This window comes from Nanorana parkeri, unplaced genomic scaffold (genome assembly GCF_000935625.1).
Source record: "Nanorana parkeri isolate BGI_ZX_2015 unplaced genomic scaffold, ASM93562v1 scaffold496, whole genome shotgun sequence".
NCBI classification, from domain to species: Eukaryota; Metazoa; Chordata; class Amphibia; order Anura; family Dicroglossidae; genus Nanorana; species Nanorana parkeri.
This window is the reverse complement of record NW_017306764.1, coordinates 960,588-981,727: the sequence shown is the minus strand read 5'-3', so window position 1 is coordinate 981,727 and position 21,140 is coordinate 960,588. Positions and strand designations below refer to the sequence as shown.

Genomic DNA, 21,140 nt, shown 5'->3' with positions numbered 1-21,140 from the left:
CCCTTTCACTTCTCGGTCACACTACCACAAAATTTTGAGGCACCCCTGAGGAAGCCAGAAGGCACACCAGGGTGCCATGTTCTACAGTTCAGCACTTTCTAAACCTGACCTAGTTCAAGTATGCAGATCAATTTTTACTTCAGTTGCTGTGTGCTTGTTCTAAATCAGAGACACACGAAGTGTTGAAATTGATGGTCATCATAACTCTCCAGCAGATGGCTTTTTCAGGTCATTTTGAAAGTGCAAGCTGTGATGTCCTCCTCATTTTTCTCTGCAAAGTGTTGCGTGGTGTGTGTGGTTTTTTTTTTTTGTCATACTTGTGCATTACACATTAACTGGGTTTGGGACATTTGTGAAAAGAACACCCCTCACATTTCTATGCCCAAACTCAGTCCCATCCAAAATGCCGGATGCTGGCCAACAGAATCATGCCACGGCCTTCCCCAGTAATCCACTGTATGTAAAGCCGCACTCAACAGCCAGGTACTGGGACTTGTTTAGACTGTCATACAGGAGCCTATATTTGTACTTTTGCTATTTAGTAAGTTGGTGAATTGTACATTCATTCTACAGCATCTGCTAGTATGTTCGTAGGCTTTTAATGATGCCTTCTCCCACAAAGTAATAGGCTATTCTTTAGGGCTGCAACAACTAATCGACATAATCGATTTTGAAAATAATCGTTAGCTGCAGCTCTACTATTCTTCTTAAAAATGTGTAATGTAAACTTGTGTCATAAAGGAAAATGTAAGAGTGAAGGTATGGAAAGGGCTAAAAAAGATACCAGAAAATGCTATGCAATTTTTTTACATTTTTTTTATTTTTCCTCCCGTTTTTTGTATATTTTGCATTAACTTGTTTCGGTGACAACAAAGGAAGTAACCGAAGTCTACTCTTTTGGAGGCATAGAACTGTAAGTAGGGAAACATCTCGGCCGAAAATGGCACTTTTGGCAAAAAAAGTGGACCTGTATAAGACGAGATGACGTCAGTTGTCCTTAGACTGCAGGTCCGGTCTACAACTTCGGCTGTGACAGATCAGGAGAGCGTCAGTGCGGGGGCAGAGACCGCTTCTGGGGAGATTGAGTTCTCCTTCCCGCACCGCTCGCTCAGCCTCCTGTGACAGTGAGTAAGGACGGAGAGTGGAAACGAGTAGTCAGTGATCACTGAGTGAGTGTAAATACTTGAGGACATAGTATGTTTACTGTGTCCCCAATTATGAATGAACAGGAAGTGCTCTAAATCACTTCATGTTCATTTATGATTGTGGGCAAAGTAAACACACTATCTCATGTTATGATTAAACAGGGACACTCAGTATAGAGGATTCCTGTTCATTTATAACAGGGGATGCAGAAAAAGATCGAGGACTCTGTGTTCTCAATTTCTTTTTCTATTTTTAAAGTGAAATATCAGGGGTCTAATATTTCCCCGAAGCCCCCAACGGTAAAGTAAAATAAAAATATTTTAATAAAAGTACATTTAAAAAAAGTTTTTAAACTTCGGTTTTAGCCTGGCAGTTTTCTTTCTGTTTTGAAAATTTAATTTTAGTGCACCGCTAATTGTAAGAGTGTTTGATCCACTCTATTAAATCCTCTTTTTCTTTTACATTCAGAAGATGTCAATTATTTGACATCTAATCCTGGCTCCCAGAAGGGCGTTGCTTTTTTTTAGTTCTATCATACCATTGTGAAGTCATCAGTGTAGTGTAGGTCACTTAACCTCTTGCCACCCAACTCACACAGGAAATCATATTTACTGTAGCTTAATTGGCCTTTATTTCCAGCAAACACCCATGACAGACATTCATACTGGTTGATGAAGGTGCAGATACTGACCGATATTGTGTGTGTCGTAATCTGCATGGATTGATTCTATTCTCCTCTTTGTTGCCCTGGTTAAAGACTTTGTTTTTCCTTTTATGATCAGTAGGAGGCCTTTCTGAACTCTAAACCATTTTGGTCACAGTAATTATTCAGTGCCACTGTTCTGTCAGTGGTACACCTCCCTGTGAAATGTTGGGTTTTGGCACTGATAAAGTATGTACATTTAGGGTTTAACCCTTTCACTGTCAAGGCCTTTTTTTTGCACATGCTCTAATGCACATTTTAGACCTGAAAATTACTTAAAACCCCAAACATTTATATATTTTCTGAAAGCAAAGACAGTTGCAAATTTTTGTGTCACGATATTTGTGCAAGTCTTTATCGAACCCAAAAAGTTGGTTAAAAAAATGCACTTAAGTTAATAATATAATACCCTTTTTTTTCCTCTCTGTAAAATATGAAAGATGAGGTTATGATGAGTATCCAACATGCCCATGTTAAGAATTGCGTGCATCTGTTAAACGGTGACAAAATACGGCACCCCAAATTGTCTATAGGCGACGCTTTAAAAGATTGTACAGGTGATCGGTTAGAGAGATCCATGAGTATTGGCCCTAAAATTATTGCTCTCACTCGGGTGCACGTGGCGATACATAACGTGTAATGCGATCGTTGTCATACATGGGCACATGTTAACCATAATAAATGGGGACGGGCGGGGGAACTTAAAACTGTAAAAATTACACCTTTTTTTTTTTAAAGTTATTCTTTTTTACTTAATTGCTTTCACATAAGGGTGCTCCCTATGTCATAGCATTGTAATGGTGACAGGTTCTCTTTAAGGTAGGGCTGCGGAAGATTAATCCCTCGATTTAATCGTTAATTTTTTTGATCGATCAAAATTATTTTGATCGATCAAAGTACTTTGGCTCCGTACTCACCTCTCCGCCGGCTTCCGGGTCTTCCGTCGGAGATCCGGTAATGTCACGGACATCGACGTCACCGGACTCGCCCCCCTTCCACAAGTGGCTCTGTCAGCTAACGAAGGGAAGGGGGGAGGAGTCCGGTGATGTCGGTGTCCGTGACGTCACTGGACTCCCCCCCTTCCCTTCGTTACCTGATGGAGCTGCTTGGGCCGGTGAGTACACATCCTAACTCTCCCGGCCGCCCGTGAGAGACACACTTTTTACCGGAAAGGTTTAATCTGCTCAATCGAGCAGATTAAACCTTTCCCTGGGATCTTTTTTTTTTTTTTCTTTTCTGACATCGGGAGCCGCGGCCTGACCGTCAGTCAGAAGAAAAAAAAAAAGGCATACGATTGCATAGCTAGATTACTATTGGCTATTGCACTTTGCAATAGCCAATAGAAAACTAGCTAATGCACCCGCCCACTTCTGCTGTCAATCAGCAGAGGGGGACCTGAATTTTTCTATCAGGTCCTCTTCTGGTGATTGAAAGCAGCAGGGGGCGGGTGCAATAGCTAGTTTGCTATAGGCTATTGCAAAGTGAAATAGCCAATAGGAATCTAGCTATGCATTCTTATGCCTTTTTTTTTTTTAGTCTGACAACTAAAAAAAAAAAAAAAGTCTGCAGATAGCAAAGAAGCTATTGCTTCCTGTGCTATCTGCCATCATTTCAGGGGGTGCTCTCTCCCAACCCCCCCTCCGCGGATGGGGGGGGAGAGGGCACCTCCCTGAAATTGCTTATTTCAGGTTGGGATCCCTTGGCCTGTACACATACACCACAGCAATGAAGTAATAAAATGAACTAGGATCACACTAATCCAGCACGTTATTATTCTGAGTTGCCCCACTCAAGCGGCGGCCATATTGAGTGGGGCACGTGAGATTAATAACGTGCTGGATTAGTGTGATCCTAGTTCATTTTAATACTTTATTGCTGTGCTGTATGTGTATAGGCCAATGTAGTTGGATCTGTATGTGCCTTTTTATAATGAATCAAAATTAATCGATTACATTTTTTTTTCGATTAATCGAACAGGACATTTTTAATAATTACCAGCCCTACTTTAAGGTGATATTAGGAGCCAATTAGTCCCCTAATGTCATCTTTGCACTCCAAATAAGCGTATTGGTGCACAGATCACACTCCAATAGCTCATTGCCCGGCTGAGGGACTGGAGTTGATGCAATCGACATCGCTTCCGGTCCCGTAGAGAGGGGAGGAGATCAGCAAACGGATGTTCATCAGCCTGCTTCTCGCTGGCACACGGCCTGCCTGTCCAGGGCTCGCAGGAGGGGCAGTAAGGGAAGCAAGGCAGCGGTGTCGGGCGGGGATGCTTCACTGACCTGCAGAAGCAATTCTGGTGACAGCGGAGCCACCAGAATTGCTTCCAGTGTAAAGCTGACAGTCTGCTGGAGTCGGTTTAAGGAGCCCACTGCCGCTGACGTATGAGATACGTCCATGGCAGTGAAACGGTTAATCAAGTCTTTGGGTGTAGGTTAAAGAAAAATGTATTCACATTAAGGTCCGATAGTGCTTGCAGCATTTTGATCGCACCGGACCGTACTGCAGGCACAATGTGCCTTGCAATCCCGTGCTTGCAGCCTGAGGGCGTTTCTATGGTGCCATTCACTTCAATGGCTTGCCACGCCCCTCTTGCCTGGCAAAAAAGTGAGCCGGCCGCGATGCAGTGCGTTCCGGCCAGAATCTGGCCGGAACGCACTGCTTATGGTGTGAAATAACCCCTAGTGTGGCCCCCTCTATGCCAAAGCTTCAGTGGACAACAGAGGTTTTGACCTTGACCTGTTGAGTGGTAGGGGTGGGAGAGTTTACCCAGTGTATATTATGAATCCCTGACCCTTTCCATTGGCCTAAATGCAGAACAGGGCAATATAGGCCGTTGAAAGGTTGCCAGTAGCTTTTGAGAGATTGCGTATACTTTGTTCAGTAACACAGTACACTTGAAGGAATGCTGAGTTTTTTTACAATCTGAATGTGAATACTACTCTTGGATACTGTAATTTGAATATTTAATATAAGTGGTACTCCAGCCATAACCTTCATTCACTCTCTCATGGTGATTGTTGTTCAAAGATAATTTAAACAAATTTAGTTTTAGTGCAGGTGAGATAAAAAATCTTGTGCTGACAACTATGAAATGTGTGATTTGCCCTTAATTTGGGGAGATTTCCATGTGCTTCCTGTTGACTTTTCAGAAGCAGCAGTGTGGCAAAAAATAGCTATTGTTGGAGTAAATGGCGGTTTCCATGGTTTAAAAAAAAAAATATTTGGCCGCAGTTGCATCTTTTTTTATATACAAAAGTGGACATATGTTTTGGCACCTTTTATACAGCTCATTAAAACAATGCATTATTCTCCCTGAAAAGTGGTGTCATTTAAAAGCAATTCTCGCGTACAGTATACCTGTATGACTTTGGTATGTCATAGAGTAAAGCAAAGAAAGTGGGGGAAAAAGATAAATTATTGCTTTTTTAACAAAGATATTCTAAAATGTCCTCGACAGATGTGTCGGTACCTCCAGAAAAGATTATAAATGGATTATGGTGATAATTCAAACTGTTTTCTGTAGTTGGTATCGCGTAGGGCTGCAACCAACTAATCGATTAACTGATAATGAAAATAGTTGTCAACTATTCTCATTCTCGATTAGTTGGTTGGATTCCCTAGCTCTCTCTCCTCCCTACTGGGAGGAGGGCACAGCAAGTAGGGGGTGGGTGCAATCGCCAGTCTGCTATTGCACTTTGAATTGGCCAAGAGCAGGCTGGCACCAGCCCACTACCTGCTGTATTTGCATTCAGCTGCTGTCTGCGGAATCTTGCCACTGGCAGCTGTAATTCCCTGGCTGAAGCTCTTCAAGCGCCATGTGCTTAAAATGCAATTATTATAAAAGGTGGGGAAAAAAGTCATTTTCGGCTTCGGCCTAAAGGTGGCCATACACTCTACAACCATCGCAAGACTTTAGTCTTGCGATGGTTGTAAAGGGATTAAAAAAACGTACGATCTGCCTATCTTGGACAGGCAGATCGCACTCTCGATCATCGCAAGCCCGCCCCCCTGAGGGGCGGGCTTCCGATGACCGCAATGCTGAATGGGCAGTGTGCGCGTGCGCACACCGGCCCGTTCAGCATTTATCTTCCGAGCACCGTTCTAACCAGCCGAGAATCGTACGATTCCCGGCTGGTTTTCGAACATGCTGGTTCGACAGAAGACGTGCGACCGTACAGTAGAAACGGTCGCACGTCTCCGTTCACACTGCTCGATTATCGTACGAAAAACCGATCGCATACGATTATCGTACGATAATCGTGCAGTGTATGGGCACCTTAACACATGTTGCTGCAGAAGGTGCGTTGTGGTGCCATTGATTTCAATGGCACTCCAAACACGCCTCCTGCCTGAAGTGTGTGTGATTGCCTGCACTGGAACGCATGGTACCGTGATGCCGTGCATTCCAGTGCGATTGCAAAAAATTGTGCATGCAGTTTTATTCTGAAGTAAACTTAATGTTTGTAACACTGCATTTGTGTATTTTATATTAACCACTTAAAGGCCATGGTGTTTCACCCCCTTCCTGGCCAGGCCATTTTTCAGTATTCAGCGCAGCGGTACTTTGACTGATGTTTGTTCCGTCATGCAACGCTGTACTGAAATAAATTTCCTACCATTTTTTTGGGGACAGATAGAGCTTTCTTTTAGTGGTATTTAATCACCACTGGGGTTTTTATTTTTTACTATATAACAAAAAAAGTACCCTAAATTTTGAAAAAAAACCATGTTTCCCTATAAAATGTTATGAAACATTTATTCTCACCCCAATTTTTTGGTATAATATAAAAGACGGGGTCACGTCGGGTAAATAGACACTAAACATGTCAACCTTTAAAATTGCGTATATGTAACATGTGCTGCATAATGGGCGCAATCGTCGTTTTTGTACATAGGCGCACCCGACACATGTTTGCGTGTGTATGCGGGGGGGCGGCGGACTTTAAAACATTTTTTGTGTTATTCTGTTTAATTATTTATTTGTGACTATTTTTTTTTAGCTTTATTTTTTTTTAATGCTGTAATTTTTTTTTAAACTTCTTTTTTTTTTTTTAGACTTAACTTTTATTGCTATAACATAGGGGACTAAGGAATCCCCTATGTAATAGCCAATTCACCAAACAGGTCCTCTTTATTGGGGGGGCGGCGCACACCCGCAGCTCCTGCAAGCGATCGGGCCTGATCGCTTGTATGTAAACAGCCATCGCTGGCTGTTTACATGCTTACAGTTTTCCCTCTCGTGTGCGCGCTGAGTGCCGCACACAAGAAGGGGCAGGAGCAGACTTCCGTCCGGCCGTTCACGAACGCCCATGGACGGAAGGTAGTTAAGGATGGTATTTGTTTTAATTTTTTTTTTTTTAAATCGGATTTAATCACAAAAAAAAATCAGCCAACTTCTGGATTTATGAAAATAATCATCAGTTGCAGCCCTAGTATCGCACACATCCTTGATCCTGTAATCAGTCAGCATATTTAAATGGAGAAAAGTAGTAGCTCTGCTGTTTTGGTATTGTGTTCATCACACTGTACATGGACCAGAGGAAGCAAAGGAGAGCGCTGCCTATGATCAGAAAGAAAAAGATTAGGCGCAGGTCAAAGGTAGTGACTATAAAACCATCCCCAAGCAGCTTGACGTTACTGTGACCGTTGCAAATATTACGTTTAGAGTCCATGGAGTGTAGCCAACCTCCTTGTTCGGGCAGCAAGAGGATAATCGACCCCAGATCGAACAGGAGGCCAGCAAATGGTAGTAAAGTGCCAAGATAAACTTCCACAGAGAAACAAACTGAACTCCAAGGTGAAGGCATATCCGTGTCTGATTGTGCCATCCGCCGCAACTAGGCTGGAATTTGCAAAAATGCATATTAATAAATCACAATGCTTTCTGGGAGTATGTTTGGACAGATGAAACAAAACTAAACTTTTTGGCAAGTCACATCAGCTCCTTGTTAACAGATGAAAACATAAAGCTGTCAAAGGAAAGAACTGCGTATCTATTTGGAACCTGGAGGGAGGCTTGGTTGTGGTTTGTGGCTGTTCACCTGCATGTGGCATAGGAACCTTGAATCTGTACAGGGCAGAAAGAAATCTCATAACTACCAGGGAATTCTGGAGAGAAATTTACTATCCAGCATCAAGAAGTTCTGTCTCAGTAGCAGCTCATGGGTTCTCCTAAAGAATAATGACCCAAAACACATGGAGTAAACCCTTCAATACTGAGACTGATGGTGCATTGTGCCCAAGAAAAATGGGCCAAACTACCTGTTGGCAGGTGCAGAAGTCTCAATGAGAGCAACAGAAATCACTTGTTTGCAATGATTACCTCTAAAGGCTGTGTAACACAATATTGGGGTACTTCAATGCATTTTTATGATTTTACTTCTGAGTTTAGTGTCACTTCAGCCTAACTATTAACAAAAATGCTGTATGTGCATCACTCAACTGTAGGTCCTCAAATCATCTCTGAATTGGTGCGGACACTGTCCTTCCTTCTGGAGGGTGGCTACTTTTGTTCCCCATGGTCCCTGTGTGTGTTGTAAAGTAGCCACTGCACCAAGATCGCCCCTGTGATAGACTACAATCTCGCATTTAGTTTACCAATTTGTATTGCAATTGTAGTCTTATCACAGGCGAGAGCTTAGAGTGGTGACTACTTTAGAATACACACAGGAACAATGGGGAACAAAAGTAGCGATCCTCCAGAAGGAAGGACAGTGTTGGCACATATTCAGAGATGGTTTGAGGATCTACAGCCAAGTGATGCACAAATGAGATACGGTTTCGTTAATGGTTATGGTACTTTAAATGCATTTTTAAGATCCTGAGTTTATTGTGACTTTTTAAGGGCCCCACTATATTGTTGTCCATACCATTTACATTTATGAGATGAGTCTTAAGGGATCGCCTAAAGGCAGTCAAAGTGGGAGATAGATGGACAGGTTGGGGTAAAGAGTTCCAGAGGATTGGAGAGACTCTAGAGAAGTCCTGGAGGCGAGTATGGGAGGAGATCACGACAGGGGAGCTGGAAAGTAGGAGGTCTTGGGATGAGCGGAGTGGACGGTGATATTTTGAGACAAGGTTTGAGATATATCTGGGGGCAGAGTTGTGGAGGGCTTTATAAGTGACTGTTAATATTTTGAATGTTATCCTCTGGGCGAGTGGAAGCCAGTGTAGGGATTGACACGGGGGTTGCAGACACTGAGCGGTTGGTCAGGTGGATGAGTCTAGCAGCTGATTTCATGATAGACTGAAGGGTGGATAGCCTGTGTAGTGGAAGGCCAATGAGGAGGGAGTTGCAATAGTCAAGACGAGAGATAACAAGCGAGTGGATGAGTAATTTAGCGGTTTCGTTGGTGAGGAAGGGGCGTATTTTGGAGATGTTACGAAGGTGGAGGCTGCAAGATTTGGATGTGGGGAAGAAAGTGAATGTCCGAGTCCAGGATGACACGTAGGACCTTGGCATGAGGGGACGGATGGGTGTTATCAATCTCCAACTGAAATGTTGGGGGAAGGTGCACGGGCAGGAGGAAATATCAAGAGCTCAGTTTTTGAAAGATTGAGTTTTAAGAAGTTTTGCGACATCCAGACGGATATGTCAGGGGGAGAGTTGTGAAAATTGAAAAAATGTAAAATGTGAGTAAGAGGGTGTCCGAAGTAGTTTTGTGGGAACGGGGCCTAGAGGGCAAGTGGTGAGGTGGGTGTCAGTGAGAAGCTTTGTAACCTCCACTGTGGTGACAGGGTCAAAAGAGGAGAGTAACAAGTATGATGGTGGATCTGGTACATGAATAGGGGAAGATGACTGCACAGTGGTGATCTGATCCTGAATTGTATCTATTTTTATTTTGAAATGAATGGCAATGTTCTGGTCAGTGAGTGAGTTAGTGAGTGGTGGTGGAGGACATAGTAGAGACTTGAAGGTAGAAAAGAGTTGATGAGGTTTGGATGAGAGTGTGTTAATGAGAGTGACAAAATAAGTTTGTTTGGCAGCACGGAGGGAGGAATTATATTTTAGGAGAGCATCTTTATACAGGGGTGAAGTCTTGCGGAGACCTAGTTTTCCGCCACAGTCGCTCGAGTGCAGCTTTGTCTTTTTTGATGTCTGGTTACTTCAGTTTGCCACGGTTGTAGTGGACGTGGTCTAAGTCTGCGTGTAGTGAGGGAGGCTAAGGTGTCTAGGGAGGATGAGAGCGAGCTGTTGACAGAAGTAGCCAGGGCAGGACAGGGGTGAGATTTTGTCAGAGGTAGTAGCAGAGAAGAGAAGGGTCAAGGTGGCGAAGGTGGCAAAGGTTTCTCCGGGTGACAGTGTGCCATGTACTGGGATTCTGGCCCGGGGACAGGGTGATTGTGAAACTGACAAGGTTGTCATCTGAGAGGGGGAAAGGGGCGTTGGCGAGGTTGCAAGGAAGAGGTTAGGATAAGAAATTGAGTGGAAGCTGGGGTGTTAATGTTAGCAATTTTAGTCACTAGAAAATTATAGTGGGTATTTCTGAGAAGAGAAAGTAGGGTAGCCAGGCAGAGAAGTCATCCAGAAAGCGAGATACTGGTCCAGGTGGTCGTTATATAACAGCAAACCTCAAAGAAATTGGAGAGAATAGGCAAATACAGTGGGTTTCAAAAGAGGAGAGCGAGGTGAAGGCAGAATTTTGAAAAGTGCATTGTGGGGATAGAAGGATACCCACTCCACCTCCTTTCCGTCCATTGGGTCTGGGTGAGTGTGTCCAGTGGAGGCCACCATGGAAGAGGGCAGCAGGGGAGGCAGAGTCGGATTCATGAAGCCAGGTTTCAGTAACTCCAAGCATGTTTAAAGGAATTGGCGATGAGTAGATCATGCACAGTGGTGAGTTTGTTACAGACGGAGCGGGCATTCCAGAGGGCACATGAGAAGGAAGGACTGATTCTAGGAAGCAGCGGAATAGAATCAGGTTGAGTGGATTAAGGCTGCTGCCAGAGGAAAGTGCTGGTTTGGAGGGTGATTATTCAGGGGTGTGGAAGTTTTTGAAAAAACTACTTGTCCAAGGACTAAAGCGGGGGCCGAATCTACTTGTCCCTCATGACAATCTACTTGTCCTGATAAAAAAAAAAATACTTTTAACCAAAACCGTATTTAGCAGTGCTAAGAAGCGCTTCCCATTACATAGTTACATAGTATTTGAGGTTGAATAAAGACATTAGTCCATCAAGTCCAACCTATTAGGATCTCATTGGTCAATGCCGTCAGGTGACCGCGTTGACCAACGAGTGCTTGCAATTTGCGAGCGAAATTTCAGAATACATGGAACAGGTACAGATAGTACACCCGTACTGGAAGGACCGGTCGCCGAAAGGTAAGTATAGTGGGAGGGAGATTTGTGCGGGTAATTCCATTTTCCCAAATTACTTGGGAAAGTGAATATACCCTTTTAGGGTTGGTGATTTCCGGGACGTGCGATTGTGTGCGGTTGCATACAGCGGTTGCATCCGCATGTATGGGGTTACATCTGGGTGGCAATCGCTGAAAAAAAAGGTAGATGTACCTATTTTCGCGACATGCACCGCGCAGTGTTTTCAACCGTGATCGTGTGGGATCGCCCGGGCGGTATTGCAGCAGGAAAACGCGAGGTATTGCAGCAGGAAAACGCGCAATCTGGGGTGCCATTAGAAAATAATGGCACTGACAGCACGATCGGCGGTGGTGTGCGATTCCGTGACCACCCAGCTATCCACTCGATTTCGTGCACCATGACCGGGCAGTTACGGATCGCACACCACTGCCGATTGTGCTGTCAGTGCCATTATTTCCCCAGTCATCTTCCAGTATGGCACCCCCAGTCGTGCCAGGCAGATTGCGCGTTTTCCGAGCGGTAGCACACGATCGCAGTTAAACACTGCGCGTTTATTCGCATGCAGATGGGGCAGTGGGGCTGGTTTTCATTATTTCAATTTTTATTTACTTTGTAAAACATTTTCATTTGTTTTATTATTTTTTACTTTATCACCTTTTTTATTTAGTTACATTTTTAACTATTACTTTTTTTTAAACTATTTATTTGTAACTTAATATAGTGCTATAACACAGTGATAGCTTTTGGAGGTGACAGGTTCTCTTTATTGATGCCCCACGCTTGCAGCGGCGCTCGTTTAAAAAAGTAAAACCAGTGAAAAAAACACACGCCCGGAACTACATGTCCCGGGCGTCGGACAATACGAATTCCACACCCCTGGTATTATAAGATAGACGGCCAGGATTGGGAGAGATCTCCCAGGGCTGCAGCTAACGATTATTTTAAAAATCGATTAGTTAGCCGATTATTAAGTTTGATTCATCGGATTTAAAAAAAAAAGGCTCCAGTGATGGACTACTAGTTTGTATTGAGATTGTAGTTCATCACGGGAGCAAGCTTGGAGCGGTGGAAGTAAAAAAAAAAAATGTGGTGTACATTATGCAGCGTCGCAATGCAGAATATCAGCAGCTTCAGAGGAATACAACAAATCCCAGCAATAGTACATTATACTATAATGTACTATTGCTGGGATTTGTAGTCCTCTGTAGCTGCTGGTATTCTGCATTGCGCTGTATATAATGTACTATTGCTGGGATCTGATGTATTCCTCTATAGCTGGTGTTATTGGAGAGGATGGGTATGATGCAGGAATAGAGAGGACGGGTATGATGGTGGAATGAGAGGAAGGAGAGGACGGGTATGATGGTGGAATGGAGTGCAGGGATGGAGAGGATAGGTATGATGGTGCAATGCAGTGCAGGGATGGAGAGGACGGGTATGATGGTGGAGTGGAGGGATGGAGAGGACGGGTATGATGGTGGAATGGAGTGCAGGGAAGGAGAGGACGGGTATGATGGTGGAATGGAGTGCAGGGATGTTGAGGATGGGTATGATGGTGGAATGGAGTGCAGGGATGGAGAGGATGGGTATGATGATGGAATGGAGTGCAGGGATGGAGAGGATGGGTATGATGGTGGAATTGATTGCAGGGGTGGAGAGGATGGATATGATGGTGGAATGGGGTGCAGGGGACAGGTATGATGGTGGAATGGAGTGCAGGGGACAGGTATGATGGTGGAATGGAGTGCAGGGATGGAGAGGATGGGTATGATAGTGGAATGGAGAGGATGGGTATGATGATGATGGTGGAATGGAGTGCAGGGATTGAGAGGATGGGTATGATGGTGGAATGGGGTGCAGAGGATGGGTATGATGGTGGAATGGGGTGCAGAGGATGGGTATGATGGTGGAATGGGGTGCAGAGGATGGGTATCATGGTGGAATGGGGTGCAGAAGACGGTTATGATGATGGGGTGCAGAGGACGGTTATGATGATGATGGGATGGGGTGCAGAGGATGGGTATGATGGTGGAATGGGGTGCAGAGGATGGTTATGATGATGGGATGGGGTGCAGAGGATGGGTATGATGATGGTGGGATGGGTTGCAGAGCTACATTTCTAGTCTACAATGGGTCCGCTCCTGACTTTCAGATCATGGGCCCTCGATTGTCGGCGGGCCAGGGCGAGTGAGTGAGCTCACAGCGAGGAGAGCAGTGGCGTGGGCGTGGCTTGTGTCCTGTGCGGTGGGCGTGGCTTAAGCGTCTTGTGCGGCGGGAGCAGCGTGTGACATGCGGCTCAGGCCGCGCGTGGAGCCCCGAACAGGCTAATCAATCGATAGCCGACGAATGGACGATCGAAAACGTTGACAGCGTTTTCAATCGATTTTAATCCACTAAATCGATTTAACTGTTGCAGCTCTAGATATCTCCTGAAGTCAGGAGAAGCGGAAGGGTGAGTGAAGTGAGATGAGAGGGCGTTTTATACGGGTGAACATGCCCCAGTAGTGAGGTCAAGTTTCAATGGGTTCTATATAGATAAAGTGCACCGTGGGTGGGTGGGGGGTATATTCTTGCCTCTTCTGAAGAGCAGCTTCTGCTTGCTTTTTGTGCTTCTAGGGGCCTCTCAATCCAGGTCATCTCCTACAATGTTTTGTGCCACACGTCACATGCAGTTGGGCACCAGGCTCTAGGAGAGGATGGCATAACAGAAATGTGGGCAGGACATTAGGGAGGAGGTGTGGAGCTGTGAGGAAATCGTGAAAAACCCCTATGTACTAGTTTCTGAGCACAGTGCTTCTGCATGTGGGAGATATTTGGAAGGCAGAATAAATTGCGGTCACAGGCACAGAAACTGTGTGCAAATGTGGTTCTCAGCATCTATTCTTGGTTTATAGGGACTAAATGGACACCGACATTTAAAGTTACAGGGTGAGATGTTTTAACTTGCATGCAAAAACATGACATTTTGTCTTCTAACTTTAGTGACGCTTTAAAAATGTAGTTAAAAATTATGGATGGCGAAGATTTTAGTCCGTTTTCAAGTTATTTCAGAGAAAATTATTGGTTATTCTTTTTTTCACGACTGGGTACCAACAAATTTAGTCCAAGTCTGTATGCTTGAAAAGCTTAGCTTATTGTACTGGTTTCTACTACAATGTGAAGACATTCTTTTACCCAAGCTACTGAAGGAAATGAGTCTGCATAAAACGAAATCTTTAGACAAGCCTTGGGCAGCTGGAGATGATCAAGTTATTTACCTATAGTTCCTAGCATAGATATTCCATGTTCTTGCATTCTCAAAGTAAAAGTCAAATAACAAACCGAAAAAACGAATATGGAAAAATCTGTCATGAGCAATTGAGTGAAATTTTTTTTTACATTGAGCTGTAGATCTAAATATGAGTTAGCAGACGGGTCCCGCTTATCTTCAATACTCAGTCTTACCCTTTTGGCTCCCCTGGAGCAGTGTCTCATTTTAGGGCTTCTAGAAACTGAATATTATCACTCTGTTGTTAACTCAGCTGGAGGCCTGTTCAAGTCTCTGGGTTCATTGTGACCCATTGGATCACAGCGTATTTGTGATTGTAACTATAAGTAACCTGCAATTGATAATTTGTTGGAATGTCCCTTTACAATGAGCTGGTTTACACATGAGGAGTGTGCTTTTAAATAAGGAAACCCAATAGATCTTTCAAAGTAAATACTGTACTAGGTTTTAACCCTGTTGCATACAGGTTTTACCAATTTCAAACCTGTCCTTTGATCATTCTAAAGGTGCCCACACACCTTACAATTTATCTGCAGATTTTCTGTGGTCAGATGGAAAAAGTGCAACAGATTGGGCCAGGTGGAGATTACTCCATCCACGCAGTTAAGTGTAAATGGAGGAATCTGTTGCACCTTTTCCACCTGACCACAGAAAATCTGCAGCTAAATTGTAAGGTGTGTGGGCACCTTTAGAATGATCAAAGGACAGGTTTGAAATTGGTAAAACCTGTATGCAACAGGGTTAAAACCTAGTACAGTATTTACTTTGAAAGATCTATTGGGTTTCCTTATTTAAAAGCACACTCCTCATGTGTAAACCAGCTCATTGTAAAGGGACATTCCAACAAATTATCAATTGCAGGTTACTAATTGCAAGGTGTGTGGGCAGCTTAAAGTGCACCTGTACCTAGACAGACATTTAGGACACGTTCACATTTTAAAATTCCGATGCATTAGGGTGTGGTGTAATAAAGCAGCCCATTAATTTGAAGGCACTGCAACACAGTCAAAATTGGGATATACTACAGTGCATCAGAAAGTATTCGTGTATGTGTGGTTGTGTTGGGGTACCATTAGCCGATTTATTAAGTTCGATTAATCGGTTAATCGGATAAAAATAAAATAAATGTAAAAAATGGCTCCAGTGTGTATGAATGGGTGTTTGCATATTCCTAACAAGCGGTCTGACCTCTCTAGCTGCATGTACTGTGAAGTAATTCATCCTGAAAGATCACAGCCAAGGCTAACAAATCAGGGTTCAGTCAGCTTCAAGTTTACATTAGAAGGCTGCCAAGTTCCTGCTTTCAGAGAAAATAAAGCCTATGTCACCCAGCATCAGGAATGCTAAAAGATGCAGTTAGAATGCTCATCCACTTGTATGTGTCTCTTACACTGGCTGGATGAGGGTGCTGTTGCTCTTTAGTTGGCAAAGGCACTGCAGACTGTAAATCACCAGTGAGCGAGCCATGTCCTTGATTAACCAGCCGATGAGGCAGCGACACATGCAAGCAAGGGCTACTAAGTCACTGCCCTGCGGTGTCCAGTATAGCAATGCTGCTGTTGGCAGTAACAGAATCACTAGTCTGACATGGGTCTAAAGGTGGTCATACACTGTACAACCATCGCAAGACCTTAGTCTTGCGATGGTTGTAAAGTGATTAAAAAAACGTACGATCTGCCCATCTTGGACAGGCAGATCGCACTCTTGATCATCGCAGGGGGGCGGGCTTCCGATGACCGCAATTCTAAACGGGCAGTGTGCACGTACGCACACCGGCCCGTTCGGCATTTGTCTCCCGAGCACTGTTCAAACCAGCCGAAAATCGTACGATTCTCGGCTGGTTTTCTGACATGCTCCTTAGACAAAAGACGTGTGACCGTACAGTAGAAACGGTCGCACATCTTCGTTCACACTGTTCGATTCTCGTACGATCGCGGGATTTCCCGCGATTCTCGTACGAGAATCGAGCAGTGTATGGGCACCTTTAGAGAGAGCATTGATTTCTTTGCCTCTCTTTTGAAGAGTAATTCATAGTGACTTCAGCTACGGAGAAAGGTGAGGGCTGCTTGTTAAGAATATGTAAATGCTTGAATGCCAGTAATCTGTGGTTCAGGTGCACTTTTTAGAGTCTGGTTGATGTGTGCAATAGGGCTGCAGCTAACGATTATTTTGATAATCGATTAGTTGGCCGATTTATTAAGTTCTAGGCTTTCATTTTTATATTTCAGATATATTACATGGTGTATTGTACATTTTGGATAACTGTTACCTGTTTAAATATGCATTTGGTGATCTAAAGCGCAAATCTGTCAGTCAAGAAATGCACTCAAGTACTAACTGCCTTTCTTTGCTCCATTTTAGGAAAGATGACCGTGATTATGCTCTGAAACAAATAGAAGGTACTGGAATTTCTATGTCTGCATGCAGAGAAATAGCTGTAAGTAGAATTTACTTTCCATGAGTACATTTCCCTTTGTGCCTTAAAAAAACTTGGTGCCTGTATATGAGAAAGATCCTTTGCGTTTATATCTGCTAATGCCGATGTTTTATGGTCTGGACAACCACTAACAAAGGGGCTGACTGATGTTAAAGTCACAAAATAATTTTTGCATCCAAGATCAGCATTAGTAAACAATTAATGATGTGAGCTCTTCATTACTTATGTTGGCCAAACACTGCTTAGTCTTTAGCAAGGCTGCTAATAAGAGTGGAGCTCTGCATAATCCTGCTCATGTGACGTCCCTTCCCGCAGAGATCATATGGGAACATCCGCTTATTCCACTCAGCAGCCACTGGAGCAGAACTGCTCTGCATGCATGTGTTGTACATAGCTGAATTTCCCTGTTGTTCCCTACAAGCTCTGTGTATTGGGTGGGGTGGTGGTGGGGGGTACTAATGCAAAAGCAGATTTAGCAGCTCAGTGACATATGGACATATTTGTTGATGATGGTTTTTGATGTTGATAAAAAATAATTGTATATTACACTAAATCTTTTTGAATGTTAACTTTTTAAAGCTATGAGGGAAATAATATTCTATTGCAAGACCTTTCCTTAATGTGATCTTGCTGTGGTATCACCATAGACCCTTCAAGCAGAACATTGATAGACAATGTCCAGCTAAATTAAAAAAAAACATTTCATTGGTGGCCTTGGCTACTTATAGCACTTATTTACAGTGAGAGGAGCGAGTTGCAAGCTCTATCAATGGCAGCTCCTTTTTTATTTATTTTTTTTCTTCTATAAAATTGTGCTCGGAGTGGATCCTACCGAAGATGGCAACCTTCCACAGAAATCGGGACATATTTATTCCTTTGTTCTTTGACAAAGAAGCTGTGTTCTATTGTCTTGCTCTCCATAGAGCTATTATAGCATACCTAGAAATGACCAAGACATGGAGAAATTCCCCCAGCCCATTCACTGTGCATTTACCCTCAGCCAGAGCTTTAAAGAACACATTTAGAATGTGGATACGCTATACTATCAGAGATTCTTAAAGTCCTAGACATGACACCACTGGAAGAAGTTAAAATGCATTCTACGAGGACTTTGGAGGATTGTTGGGTGGAGAAGGCAGGAGCCGCCCTAGAGCAGACATGCAGGCTACCTGGTCAAGCTTGCACACATCTACACTGTGGATTTGTGATCTAATTAAGACTATATTGGGGAAAACCAAGTAATTTGACTGATCACTTAATTTTAAATATTCCTGGCAAACACGACCTTCCCACCCAATGTGGTTACTGTTTAGGTGCAAAATATTGTTTTGTATGCCTTTTTGACGGGCTGGTCGTACCCCTCGTTTGCCTGTTTTGGGTGGTTGGGGTCGCTCAAGTGCTGTCCTGGAAGGTTTTTGGAAATGAATTTACCAGGTTACTGTTTTTTGTGACAGAGGATGTTTAATACTACTGTTGAGGACTATCGGAATGATTCAGTGTGGCTGTTGTTAACCCTAGTTGCACACCCGACAATACTTCCTTCATAATTCAGATGATGGTGTAAACTTTTCGTTATTTTCTTAAACTGAGATGACCACACATAATCTGACAGTTGAAATTAGGTTTGTAGTGCTAATGTAATTTGATGTGCAGGAGTGGGAGTTAGCAGGGGGAAAAGTGCATAGTGCGTGTCTCCAATGTGGCTGTATTTTCGAGCAGACAGGGGACAAAGCAATAGCACAGTCTGGAGTCTGGACAAATTCATATTGCTGGAAGTTGTTTGTTTGTCGTTTCACAGAGCAGAGGGGTGTTGATCACAAGAGCTTCTATCTACAAATCCTTTGGCAGATTAATCCATTTGTGCATTGACTACTTTCATTCTTTGAAGTAATGTGACAGGAGTTAAATCTCAGGAGTTAAATCTTAACCCCTTCATGACTGAGGCCCTTTTTTCCATTTTTGCACCCATGTTATATTCCACATTTTAGGCCTGAAAATGACGTAAAACCCCCCAACATTATATATTTTCTGAATGCCAAGACCCTATAGAATAATGACATAGTCACCGCTCTAAGCTCGCTCCTGTGATGGACTACAATCTCAATACAACTTGGTAAACTAAACATGAGATTGTAGTTCACCACAGGAGCGAGCTTGGAGCGGTTGCTACTTTACAACATACACAGGGACCATGGGGAACTTTACAACATACACAGGGACCATGGGGAACAAAAGTAGCCACCCTCCAGAAGGAAGGACAGTGTCGGCACCGATTCAGAGATGATTTGATGATCTACAGCCGAGTGACACACATAGAAGATACATTTTTGTTAGTAGTTAAGGTACTTGAATGTATTTTCAAGATTTAACTCCTGAGTTTAGTGTCACTTTAAGATGACACTAAATATAGAATAAATATTATATATTCCACTAACTAAAATGTTCAGAAATGTCTGGCACGCATTAAATATAATCTTTGGTGCCCTTGGTCTTGTCCTTAAACTGATTTTGCTAACATTTGATATTTTTTATAACTTTTTTTCACTTCCATGAATGGTTTAATGCATTTCAAGTGCACTTAGAGTTCTCTATAAACGCCCTTATTTCAAGTAGCCTTGGCATGACAAGAGATTTAACATTTGGTGTAAACAGGCCCGAACAATTTAATGTTTCAAAATAAGCCATTCCTTCCTACACTGCTACCACAAGTCTGCTGAAGCTACACGGTTTGAAACAGTTTGTGATACTAGACCAGGGCTGGACAAATCCCAGGAGCTTTGTTGCTCATTAAAATTTACAGCTGGCAGGTTAACCTTTTGAGGTTTTCTCTAATTATCAATGGAGCTCGTTCCTTAAAGGAAAGAAAAAAAAATGCTGCAGGTTCCTGGATTAGACATACTGGCTCCTGAATTTCATAATTATTTATCCAACCCTGTGTACTAGACACAAGTCATATTATCTTTGCTGGTAAAAACTCTGGTTAGGTATATGCTCACAGACCTAAAATGTTGGTTGCATTATACCAGTTTAGGGAATTAGTCAGTTTTCGGCCTCTGGTACAATCACCTGTATCTGCAAAACTTATGAAGGTTGAATCAATGTGCCAGAATGATTTGTTTCTATGATCTTTATCTGATGTTAGAAAATTAACTTGTTTCTCCCTATTGTGCAAACGCCAATTTCAGCTTTGACCTGCACCTACTCATCTGCCATATTTTGACTTTTGGCTGATCACTGTGATGGGCAGTTTCAATGGCTGAGTTGTGGGACATCGGAGAGACCTGGTCACATCTCTTATGTACATATCTGCACCTTGGAATTTGGAGCTCCAAGGGTGGTCTGAAAGCTTTGTGACATTACATGCAGCTGGGTGCCTGCTTTACTTGTTTATGGATTGTGCAGTTTGAAATGATAACCTTTAAAAGAGAACGATGGCCAAACCTATTTTTGGTCACTAAAACCATTTACAAATGCCCTCCTGTGACCCAAAACTCAGCATATAGCAGACTGTTTCCTGCTATTTGCTGACAGCCCACAGCTGTGCTGCAGCCGGGAAAGATCTCGACAATATTGCAAGGATCCACCTTGTTGCCTGATTGACAGCTGGCACTAGCTGTGCCCGGCTCCTCCCCATTGGCCCTCCAGTCACCGTTGCAGTCAACACTCCGTTGCAGGGAGAAGATGGTGAACTGAGAAATTGGCGGTATGCGATTGATCAGTTCTCGGTCTATAGGACCGATGTGCGACGGCTCTATAGATCGAGAAAAAAGTGTCACACGTCGGCACTAACTATTGGGGACAAGTGTATTTCACTCATCCCATAGTACTCCTTTTTAAGGATTGGCTGACTATGGAGTGGAGTTAATGCTTATTATCACCATTGCATTAAATTCACCAGGTGTAACAAATAATTAAGCCCACAACTGCTTCATCTCTCATATCCTACATTTTTAAATTGATACAGAGCTTTTATGTAAAGTCCCAGTCCTAGCATTTACACACCATTCCAAGGGGGACCAATGCAGATGGAACAGACCACTGCAAGCTGCACTTCCTTTAACCCCTTCGTGACTGACGACGTACAGTGTACGTCGCCAGCATCGGGGCTGTTTAAACAGACTCCCGGTGACTTTTGCCGCCGGGACTCTGTTTAAACATGTAGAGCCGACTGTCGGCTTTACAACAGAAGCGATCCTGGCTACTTACCCCATGTGATAGCAGTCAAAGTAAAGTAAAAAAAAAAAAAAGTTTTTAAATTAA

At 43.3% G+C, this 21,140-nt stretch overlaps 1 protein-coding gene across 3 annotated transcripts in view; it reads left to right on the top strand.

The window, feature by feature from the left end:
* CDK8 (cyclin dependent kinase 8) overlaps positions 1 to 21,140 on the top strand; it is a 91,151-nt gene that overhangs the window by 21,751 nt on the left and 48,260 nt on the right. For 2 of the 3 annotated variants that reach the window (XM_018561047.1, XM_018561045.1), the window contains exon 2: positions 16,805 to 16,880. In XM_018561047.1, the coding sequence (XP_018416549.1) occupies positions 16,805 to 16,880 (76 nt within the window). The remainder of the gene's footprint in view (positions 1 to 16,804; positions 16,881 to 21,140) is intronic. The other variant, XM_018561046.1, reaches the window with a different exon arrangement.